This window comes from Syngnathus acus, chromosome 2 (assembly GCF_901709675.1).
Source record: "Syngnathus acus chromosome 2, fSynAcu1.2, whole genome shotgun sequence".
Lineage (NCBI taxonomy): Eukaryota > Metazoa > Chordata > Actinopteri > Syngnathiformes > Syngnathidae > Syngnathus > Syngnathus acus.
Genome location: NC_051088.1, coordinates 13,181,279 through 13,193,544, shown reverse-complemented (window position 1 = coordinate 13,193,544; position 12,266 = coordinate 13,181,279). Strand labels below are relative to the sequence as shown.

At 42.7% G+C, this 12,266-nt stretch overlaps 1 protein-coding gene across 5 annotated transcripts in view; it reads right to left on the bottom strand.

Moving 5' to 3' along the window:
* LOC119130828 (IQ motif and SEC7 domain-containing protein 1-like) overlaps positions 1-12,266 on the bottom strand; it is a 74,403-nt gene that overhangs the window by 36,779 nt on the left and 25,358 nt on the right. Inside the window, exon 1 of one of the 5 annotated variants that reach the window (XM_037264802.1) lies at positions 4,405-4,649. The exons of the other annotated variants lie outside the window; for them this stretch is intronic. Coding sequence (XP_037120697.1) covers positions 4,405-4,523 — 119 coding nt within the window. The 5' untranslated portion in view covers positions 4,524-4,649. Of the gene's footprint in view, positions 1-4,404; positions 4,650-12,266 lie in introns of those variants that run through there. 5 annotated transcript variants of the gene reach the window in all.

The following is a 12,266-nucleotide window of genomic DNA, read 5'->3' as shown; positions in this document are numbered from 1 at the left end:
TGCCATGGAAAAGTCCTCCCCCTGGTGGCGTATTGGGATATCGTCTACAACCAGCCAGGACAGGCTGGGTTAATTCAGCAGAATTAAACCTTTTTTGTTTTACGCGTCACATTCACGTTTGTTTTCAAAAAAAAAAATCATTCACAGTATATATACAACATAAGGATTTTGTTTGATGATTCAGTCAAATATCATCTCAAGTATTTGCATGTTTTCCCATTTATAACTATAGTATAGGATGGCCAGCTAAATTAAGATGTGTGGAGTAGTATGCAATATATACTAGTGGGTAGATAAAATTTCATGTCCTTCCAGAGAGGAGCAGTGGGAAGATAATCCTGCACGGAAGGTAGTGCTCCATTTTACATACTAACACGTCACCCACATGGTAGAGTACAGCTGTTTAGCCGCCAGCTTGAGAGCAGGCACGCAGAAGGTGGGTGAAGGGAGGGTGGGGGGAGACAAACTGGCAAAGATGGTGGGTGGAATAAGGATGCAGAGGTGAATTATATCTAGAATAAACTTTAGGCTTTGTATAAAATCAAAACCGCATGCAAGCCGAGTTAAAAGTATAAAGCGGGTAATAACATTTCTCTGGCTGGGTTGAGGTGGGCACTATGTCGTGAAGTATTTTCTTTTATTTATGGAAGGCCTGTCCCACCCTGAGGGCTGAGCAATACAACTGAGGGAGAGTGACGTGATCCCCGTCAAGGACCGTCGGTAACACGGAGCTTTATCAACACATCACTATCTTTTTCTTCACGTCGCAGCTCTGCTGTGAAATAAATTCAGCACGCGCAGACAGAACTGCCAGTACAAAAAATTATGCAACCATCATATGTAGACGATAACTTGTGTCGTCGGACTGCATGTGAGACAACATCCGTGCAGATAAACATATCTGAGTCTTCTGCCAGAGGAACAGAATGTTCTGGAGGTGCATCTGTTTCTGATGCTCTCCTCTGTGTATCTGCTGTTGGCAAAGGCAGCGCCTTATTATGGTCTGTTTCAAGCCTCTGATGCATCAGCACTAGCAGGTCCCCCGAGGAAACTTTAACTCACTGAGACGTGCACCCGTGAGTGCAGCAGCAGCACATCCAGCCGGCTTGATCGTCTTTGAACATGACTTAAAAACTCGGTGGCTGACACTCGGCAAAACACAGCAAATATCTAGCTGTTGATGTAAAAAAATATGAAAAAAAAAATACAATTGGTTCTTGAAGCAAATATGAAGCTTCATTTTCCTATTACTACAAAAGAAAAATAATAATGTCACGTTAGTATGGAGGACAAAGCACACCTTGCTGGATTGAGTGACGCTAGCTTTACATCGCAACAGAAAGCCTCCAGGGCCCTCCGTGATCCTCTCTAACCTGCTTACTGAGGGCAGCACAATGGCCCGGTGGGATGGGAAGGATTACGTCCTCGCAACCCGATGAGCGGTATCGAGAAAACACAAATGTTCCACTGGGGTTTTTTTTTTTTTTTTTCTGTTTGAGCTTTTCAGGTTAAATACTGGCGGTTTAATGGCTGCTATTTTTTCAAAGTACATAAAAACAAATTAGCTCTGAGTAATAATAGTAAAAAGGAGTGTTAAATTCTAGCGATTGGGATTAATTGATCCATTGTCGAAACTAAAAAGATCGCAATTAATGAAGATGCAAAGCCATCAACGTACTGTAGATCACCCTTGAAGCCTTCAATCCACGTTTCCGAGCAATCAAAAGGAGATTAAAATGTGCAAAGAAATGAAGCAGCTAATTGGTGACAAAACAAAAAAACAACAGATTTTACGCTTACATTCCAGTGACATTAACAACTTGATTTTAAAACACTGCTCATGACATTCAAATCCAGGGTGACTAATTCCACATCCTCACATTCTTCCATCAATATAAATTCATAGACCAAACCTGTAATTTCTACGCTTAATAATAATATTGTCAACTGCAATGTCAGCTGTCGTAACGTTTGGCAGCAAACTGTCAGAGCAATTGCCAGACGAGCGGGGGGCGGGACTCAAAGGGTTAGATGATGACAGGGCTACACATACACACAGTATGTTCCTGTGTTTGGGCAAATGAGTCACTAAGTTCCATCTCTGCAGCATTTTGCACACATCCACTGATGCCATGTGTGCTGACAGCCGGCTCTGTGCCAGCCCATGTGCCAGCAATGTAGACATTGCACTAAAGCGCTGTGGAGGTTTGCTCGCAGCGAATGTGCTTAGTGCTTCCTCTGTAAAGACTCTGAAAAGGCAAATGTTCTGTCAGCTGTGGTGACGCACTCGCTATTTCATCAGCGCTGGCGTCATTGGAGCAGGAGTAGCGCATTAAGATGTTCTCAGCTAATCACGAGAAATGGGAATTCCTGTTGGAGCAGCTTCATGACATGAAGACAAGCTCAGAATGTCAATGAAGCTCAGTTGGCACAGTGAGGACCAAAAGTAACGTCCCTTTGAAGCTAGCAATCAGCGCGCCAAGATTGAACCTCCTTGACGGCAATGTCACAGCCATGACAGTCGACTCGTCATGCTGTTATTCCAAATGCTAAACTTTGCCCTTCTTGAGGCTCCGAAATTGACATAAATTCCACCCCATCTATTTAAAAAATATCCAAACCGATTGGTGTCATTATTTTGTACACCCCAACTTGCACACCCAGTATCCATTTGCAACAAAACAAATCCGACACATTGGCGCTGCTAAATGTACTCGCAGGGCATCATATTTTCACCCCGACGAAACATCTGCCTCCCTTAAGGATGGACCAGTGAAGCATGCTAAAAAGCAGACAGCCTTCAGCTAAGCCCCAAACTTCTGCTCTTCGCCTCCCACTGTTGCAGGCTCACCATTAGAATTTCACAGGAGCAGGCTAGCAAACATGAAAGGCCATTTAGAAAAGACCAGGCTCCTCTTATGTTGCTCATTATAGAAGGACTGAGAAGCCTGTTTGACTGGAAGCGAAACCAACACATTAGCAGCATATGTCGCTTGCCCTTTAACAAAAGGAGATATTATACAAAGTCGTGAATTTGCACATTGCTGTACTCTGCCTGGACATGTTACTCTTAGAAGCTGGGATCAATCCAACCAAGAACATATCAGAGAGCACTGACCTCCACCAGGGTCAGAGTCGTTTCCGAGTTATGCTAATAACAAACGTATCTGACTGTAGAAGAAAATGCAAACTTGTTCTGTCATGCTTTGATGAAGTATATAGAGGAATGGTACTCGCGTGCAATGAAAGTCTAATCACCGAGACAGAGGGAACTTGACCGCATGCATGGAAACACGGGAGCAAACGACATTAACTGTGAAGGACTCAGTGGAGAGCCGCGAAGGTCTCGTTTTCATTTAGATGACTAATTGACATCTATATGCTATTAATTGTAGATTGTGACATGGAAGGGTGATGTAGCACCACAGGATTCACAAGCTAGTAAGTATGAGTGTGAACATGAGGCTAATATGAACAGTTCGTGGAAGCAGAATGTGGCTTGCTGGGGTAAGCAGGGACACCCCGGGAAAAATGTTTGGCTTTTGTGACAGCATAAAAGTGGTTTGGAAGATGAATGGATGAATTTGAAATGTGGACTCGTCAGACCACAACACACTTTGTTACCCTATCTTTGAGGAGCCTGGGCCCGGAGAAGCTGGCGGCCTTTTGAGATTTTAATTTGCATTTGTTGATATACAGACAATTGTCCAAATGTCATTTTCACAATGGTGTTGGTTTTTAGTGTGCTACAGTCTGAGGGATCAAAGGTCATGGGCATTCAACGTTGGTTTTATCACATCATATTATGGACCATAGATGATTCAAATCCAAACACTTTGCCATTTTAGGTCACGGAAGATTGTTCACAAACTATTTGCTCACACAGCGTTAACAAAGTGGTGAAGCTCACTACACTAAATCGAATCAATTCACTTATTAATACTTACTGTATTGTATGCTACATGTAATGAATCATCAATTGTCCTCGGGCCATGAGCTGATCATGGTAGCGATGCAACACACACACAAATAGGTGCAAAGGAGCATCCACCGATAAATGACTAAATTTCCGCAGCAACCCGACACTCCAGCAACAATCGCCTTCATACTCTCATCACAGCTGTCACAAACAATATGAATGTCACCACGTGCGCCATCTATTATTCGTCAATCTTTCCTTCTCGCTTACGTTCCACCTCACTGCCCCTCCCTGGTAAAAGCAACATTGTTTACCAAGCACGAAGAGGGAACGTGAGAGGACAGAAGGAGGTCTGGACGCCATACGTGACTCAGCACAGACACTACACACAAATGACGGCTTCCGTCTCAACCGGCCGGCCCTGCTGGTGTCTCCATGAATGAGCGGCACACCACGCCAGGCGGACCGCTGAATACGCTACTCACATGTCATACAGCCGGTACCCGATGGCGGAGCCCGGTCTGCTGGGGTGGGCTGCGGGGTCTCTCATTCGCCGGGGATCCGTGCTGCTCACCACGGCTCGCCACACGCTCGGTTTGTCCATCCTGCCTGTGTGCTGGTCAATGGGACTCAACTGCGGGACAGCGTGCGCACACGGGGGCTCACTCACGTTCGCTCTCCCTCGCTCGTCCGGTCACAAACACAGACTGCCAGGGAGATGGGTGTGTGATGTAATGAGGAGCATCCAAGAAGCTGCCTGGGGGTGGGGGGGAGGTGTGCGGGGTAGGGATCTAGTGATGCTGGAGGAGTGTGTTGTGGACTGTCATGGTCCTGATGATGTTGGATGTCCCCGGGGTGGTGGTGGGTTGGAAGAGGGGGGGGGGGCAACTTCTTGCAAAGCTGCGGGCCAACTACAGGAAGATGCGTTGCCTCTGCACGCATCAGCGTAACGCCCCTCTCCACCCTCTCCCATCCTCTCAGTAGTACAGTCCTCTTCAAGGCCACGGGATTGGTTCCTCGGTCTCCATAGAAACAGGAGGATGTGTCAGAGGTAGGGCTCATTATCATGCCTTCTCTTTGCTCACCATCCCATTTTGTTTTCACTTCTCGCTCTGTTCTCCTTTCCTTTTTGCCATTTCTCGTCTCCTCGCAGACTGCACCCGCCCCTCCTCATCCATTTCAGCTCTCAAATTGATGCACTTTCTCTGTAGTGTCATTCAAAACAGACAAGGCTGTGCAAACCATTCGGGACAGACGTGAGGAAGCTCCATTGATACGGTTCATGATACATAATTAAAAAAAAAGATAACTTGTGGGGAAAAAAAGCAAGTTAACAGCTCATGGAAATTTTGAATTTAGCGCAGGCAACATAACAGAGATGTATCTCGTACAAGGTATAACAACACTAGAAGTTCAAAAATGTCAATATTTAAATTGTAGTTTTGACACCTGTAGGCTGGCAAACATCTCCATAGGAGCAGTTCCACATACACACATGCAGTCTGAGCAGGACGCACGTGTTCTGCTTTGTCAGTGTTGTCGAGTATTAAAACCAAGACGACTCGTATTGTCAGAGCGTCGCTGTTTCCTTAATGAACCTGTGTAGAGGCTAATTGTACACGTACGTCACCGCAGCGCAATTACGCCGCTTGCGCTCCTTCTAATTATCAAGCAAGAGTGTTGATCCCTCCAGCTCTGACATCCTCTGATGAGCTGCGCGTGCGCATCTCAACGCACATCTGCATGCAAGTGTTGTCTGAATCGATTTCAGAGCCGTTTGAGACTAACAATGAATGCATCAACACACCTTGGATAACATTATTAAACAAAAGACATCTCTGAGCTATTTGTTGGGAGATGACGTTGAAACTATCTGTGCACTTAAAGTCACTATGGCGCCCAGTGTAAAAAGTAGGCGGGGGATGAAATATTGATGTTGTGATGCATCACATTGTTTTTTTCTCGCATCATCAATATAACATTGTTGTTGCTAGGGATGAACAAAGGGTTACAAAAATGGAGCAAACGATATTTTGATTCAAAGTTGTCATTTTGCTCAACTGAATTGAAATGAGAAAAATCAAAGTATGACTTTAAGTCATTTTTATGCTTTACGATTTACGCTTTACGAATCAATGATCAGTGAGTAAAAAAAAAACTAATTTATTCACATTCATTGTCTATTCTATATTCATCACCTCCTCTGTCTCGGGTTTTAGAAACATTGCAACAAGGCTGCAAGTAAATGTTTTACTGTTAGGTGAACTAAACAAAAATGACAAAGGAGGCCTTTCCATTATGGAATCAGTAAAGTCACACTGTTGTTTCTGACCTGGATATTCCTATTGGCCTCAAGGGCAGGGTAAAATGTCAAGTACCAGTGTCAATGCAAGTACCAGTGTCAATGCAAGGCTAATACAAATCCAATTATCTTACACAATGTATGAGCCCCCAAACGAATATTTCTACTTCTTGGTAGCAGCTTGTACACGTGCACAGAATAATCTTCAGTGAAATATCGCCTCTTATTTTATTTTAGGCTTTTTTGTTTATTATTCCAATTATTTCGCAAATGTTTTTGGTAACTGTATTGTTTTTTGTTGTCTATGTGCAAAGAAATAAATGATAAAAATTAATACAAACTGATTCTGTCAATTGTGTAGAATTGATGATCAATTTAATTTGGAAGCGACGGAGGATGAAGTAAAGTTCAATAATTAGTTTGCTTAATTCTATCTCTCACCTAGTTTGCTGTCTAAAATCTTTTACTCGTATCTTTAATTTAAAAAAAAAAAAAAAATGCGAAAACGTTTTGATCAACGTAATTGGTGAAGTAAATTTTGCCAAATGCTTAAATGCAGTTTTCTGGTATTGTCACTTGTAATGTCAGTGAAACGTTGCATGTCACAGAAGCTGTCCAGCCAGCAAGGCCGTGTCTGTAGGTGGGGAGGGGCCCACACACGGCACCGTGAGCTCAATGAGTTAGCAGTCGGAGCACACACACAGGAGCGGGGAGCGAAGATGCTGTTTCAAATCGACAGAGAGCCGTAGATTCACGCTTTAACGGAAACACATTTCAACACAAGAGCTCAAGCTCCGAGGCATCCACAGGCGTGCACACAAGTACAGAACACACTTGCAGGGTTGAATTCATCATCTCATCCAGGTACTTTGGCCTTATGTGTACCCTCCTCACTCACCATATGCTCGCGGCCGCACAAGATATGAGCCGTCACATCTGTTTGTGCAGCATCAAATACACTGAGTCTCAACTATTGTATGTACCACCCGCGAGAAATACATAGGCACTAGCGCAGACCGCTAAACTGCAAAATATTTCCTAGCTGTATTTTGCTTCCAACATCTATTTCATTGAAATCTGGCTCACAAAGGTATTATTAAAAAAGTCCACATGGGCAGTCTCGCCAGCTGAAATGTTGCAGGTCTGACCTTTGCCTCCAATTCAGTCTTGTCACAACATGCTGCTTACGCTGAGTGAGACTACAATGTAAAAAGTACTTTTGAGTCGCCTGAAGGTTAAAAAGCAATGTGAAATGTAATAGCAGTTAATATATTATTTACACATTGTTTTCTAGTTCAGTGGTGTGTATGTTTTGGAATCAAGAGAAACACAGCAGGCATTTTTTTTAGGAAGATGGAATTGAAAAATGACAATCGGGAACTACATGTAAACTGCAATGGCAAAATGAAAAAAAAAACACAACAACATAATAATATAATAATAATAATTATTATTAATATTAATATTATTAACAACAACATCAATACTACTACTACTAATAATAATAAATTAAAAAATTTAAAATAAAACAGCTGCCTGCTGACCTGTGTGTTCTTACTGATCTTATGAAAGGAAATAGGAAAAAGTCTCTCTATCGCAACTACACGGTCGGTCAAGTACGTATATGGAACAATCAATATGATATAAAATGTTAACAGCAGATATTTGTTGAACATATATTTTATTTTATGCAATACTACTGTAGCTTTCGCTAGGGACTTTCAGGTAATGTATTCGTCAATCATGATAGCTAAAGATGGCGTTTGTTACCCTTTGAATTTCAATCCCGTCTACTTTCAAAGATACATTATTCTTAATTCTTAATCTACTGAAATACTACAAATTCATGAATGCTTTTAAAACTCATTCATAATGAGGGAAAATGATCTTAGCGTTAAAGTAGTTCGCATAATTTTTGTGCAGCTGGCGTTATATAACTTCCCACTCAGTGCATTGTTTACAGTTCATCGCCCTATGATTGACTGCAGGCCAGTGCGTGATATATTCTACATTTTGCCCAAAGTCACCAAGAACATTGAGTGACCCTGAACAGGATGTTATACCAAAGTGGCAGCCAGACTCCTTTGAATTGATTTAACACATCTGATTGGCCCCAAAGAACAAGCTCTGTACAATCTGACACCTCAAAGCAGAACAACTATGTTATTTTTTTTCTTGCTTGGGGTCAGGCCGTTCTCCGGAATCGTTCCTATCAACCCGAGACAAGACACGCTGCGCTGTTGGTCTATATGAACAAGACTCCTGCTGGAATAGCCTGACTTGTACATCTCGCCTACTCCCATCCTGCTTTGTAGGGGGGCCTATCTCACCCTCGGGAGACTTGTGCCTAGCGCAGTGATTCCTCAATGGGGTGCCTTGGTTGGAGTCATTACCAGAGGTGGGGTGGAAAATATGACTTCATTTCAATGAAAATTTTCTATTCACTGCAAATGTATTGTTTATCTATGTTAGAGAGGAACAATAATGCAACAACTAAATAATGCACAACTTGTGGAATCACAAGTTGGAAGATGGTACAGCCATGTGGTTTCCAGCAATCAATTTTGTGTTCTATTCAACTGGCCCAGATTTCACTCGAATGTGTAAATGTGAGTAAATTGAGACAAGCGCATCATTCTTTCAGTTTTTATACTTTTTATCAAGTCAAGTCAAATTTATTTATACAGCCCTTACTTAATCACACAAAAGTCGCAAAGGTCTTCATTGCTGGGATTATTTTTAATTGAATGTTGTGCTGTGAGATTCCACAAGGTGGCAATGCATCCCCTCTGCAGAGTTATTGTTTGGGAACGTGATCGTCAGTTTCAGTTTGCAGATAGTAAATTAACGTGATCACGACTAAGTTCCCCCATTTTTTTTTTTTTTTTTTTATTGTTACTACAACTGCTCTCCGTAGATACAAAGACTAAGAGTCCTGGTACATTTGTCCAAAATGCTGATTTGCAACAACTTTTGAGTTAACGTGTAAGATAGTAAACCTCCATTGAGATGAAATGCGAGATGTTTTTTTGTCTTTGTGTTGTTTTTTCTTTTTTTTATAAAAATGTTATGCTGCAACTTTGAACCTTGATGCATAGAGGGCACAGTGCGAAGGCTTCTACTGTTCTCGATTTGGCCTCGAGCCGTGGAACATGAGAAAAAAGACAGACGAGACATTCAAAGAGGCCCAAACAAAGAGCTGTCTCATAGCTACTAACTGTCACATCGAGAAAGAACCATATCTTGGCCCACACTGAGACTTGATTGCAGAAGATAAGACTTTTTGGTGAAGAGAAGCCAACACACACAATTCACTCACTCCTACACACACACACATACATGCAAGCCCCCTTGCACGCTCTCTCACAGCCTGCAGTTGTGTTAGTAGTCTTCCACATCAAGCGCCAATCAAGCATTATTGTCATATTTCCACTGGTCGCAATTTTCAAAGGATTGGAAACGCCCAGGTATCGGAATAAAAACAATTTGACAAGGTTCTGTTCTGCCAGTCACAAATGTCAACAGGGTTTCTGATGACAACATCCTCGCAAGGTTTAAAGGAACTCTGAGAATAAGGCTGGACAACATTGGCACAAAGGTCTTCTGAGTATGTATCATTTGTCATTATGGTTGACACTTTTCAACAGATTACCTGTGATCGCTTACACACTGTCACACCATCGCCTTCCTCTTGTTAGCACACTCATTAAGGGATAATGTAAAGTGGATTTACACTATTTTACTTTCTTCTATTAAGTGCCACTCTGGCATTGAAGGCGGGCAGGGCTCGGGCTGGGGGAGGATCAGGGCATTCAAGTGAAACAGCAGCCTGAGAGTGGCGGACAGCTGGGCAGATAAACTTTGCACTCAACATTGAAATGCACAAGCCATTATTGAAACTCTAATTTAAAAAAAAAAAAAAAATCTAGAAAACCCCAACAGATTAAAACATGAAAATGTCAAAAGCAAGATTTGTCATTCGTTTAAAACATGCTGATGCTACACAGTACAGAAGAATAGTGGAAGTTGAATGAACTGTTTGCCTCCTGGGACACCTTAGAGGGGCTAAGCTTTCCCATGAACCCCCAATGTTATTGCCCCCCCTATCCCAACACACACACACACACACACACACACACAAGTGGATTAGACCCACGCCATTGTCTGATTAATATCTCACCGGCCAAAACCCTCTACTTGAGTGGTATAAATCAGCTGAGAACAAGCTATCATACTCCCCAGTTATTTTGTCTTTGTAGAGAAATGTGCACTAAGTCCTTGCTCCATCACCTCTGAGCTCGCCGAAAAGCAGCCCCTCGTCACCCTCCCGGCTTGATCTGCGAACTGATGCGGCGGAATTGCAAATGCCTATCAGACAGGGAGTTAAGGCTTGAAGAGCTCCGAGGCCTGTTCGCCTGATATTACTGGGGCAGGGAGTTGATGAAAGGATAAGCTATGCGCGAGTCACACTGTATCGGTAATCTCTCGCTATATCTAATTTACTCGGCAAAGTGTCATCGCATAACGGAGTGAAAGCAAAACGCAGGTCGAGAGAGAAAGGAGTGCGCCGACATGTTTCCCAAGGATGGATGGGCAGAGCTTGTAACAAGCTCAAGGTTCACACTAATGTCACACATGATTTTGTGTGGAAATGTAACACCTGTGCTCTGCCGCCAGGCATTACGTGACTTACATAACTGCTGGAGGGAGGAATTTACCAAAGGTAGCTATATTGCAAGTGCCCAACTGCAACAGAAACAAGCGTCAACCTGGGCCTTGGCATGAGTGCAAATACAAGATTGGGGAATGGACTAACCCTAACCCTAACCCTTGACCGCATCATACATCATGCAAGTCTCCTTTGACTGATGTGCTCTTGTAAGCTTGTTCATTGCAATCATTGACTGATGTGCTCTTGTAAGCTTGTTCATTGCAATCAAAATCTCTCTCTCTCACTCTCACACACACGCACGCACACACACACACACGTGCGCATGCACGCAATTAGGGATACTTGAGACCACATTTTTCCAGTGCGAGTACTTTTGAGTACTTACCGAAACCAAGTAACTGGATACACTTAAAATGGTGACAGGTGTGTGCTAACTCCAATTCAACATTCAAATTTGAATGGTTAATTCTGAATACAGCCACTTAAGTAGGGGGGTGTACACTTATGCAACCACATTAAGTCAGTTGTTTATGTTTGCTATGTCTCTTTAATATATTTTTTCGAGTGAGATGCACAGGGTAAAGGTAACATTAATTATGGCTTGAGTTTGTGAATAATTTGATATTTATTTATTTTTTTATTATATCCATCCATCCATCCATCCATCCATCCATCCATCCATCCGCTCTCCTGCACAGCACAACAGTCTAGCCACAACACGTCTGAGAGCAGAGAGCATCAGCACGTTAGCATCTGCTATGATTGAAACGTGGCATATGATTGAAACATGGCATATAAGTCGCTGGCGTCCTGACCACCCCCCTCACAGTTCCTCTCACGAGCACAACGAATACATTGGTCAACAGCATTACGAGATGAAAAACTAGAAAATACGATGACATTTATATCCGCGGCTGCGGCTGTGCACACCTCGCACACCACTGATATGAAATCAAAGCGCGACGGCCTCGGCTTTCTGCAACATGAACGCAAATGTCTGGGACTGAGAGTGTGATCTCTGTATTATTTTGGTGACTGATGTGTTAAAGGTTGAAATTAGTAGACTGCCATACAACCGAAAGCAAGTATTACTCACTAGTAGCTTAATTTACAACACTGCTGCACAGTTCTGCTTGCCAACAATGTGAAGACACAAAAGTGTTAGCAACTGTTTTTGCAATGAGAAACATTTCTTGCCAAATTTTACTTTCTAATTCATGTATCTCTTTGATTTGGTTTCAATAGAATACAATAGACTTTCCATCAGAGTTCAGGCATGTGGCATCGCCGAATTCAAAAAGTTTTTTTATATGTATGCCCGATGACTGCTGGGATAGGTTCTAGCACGCCCGTGACCCAAGTGGGGACAAAGC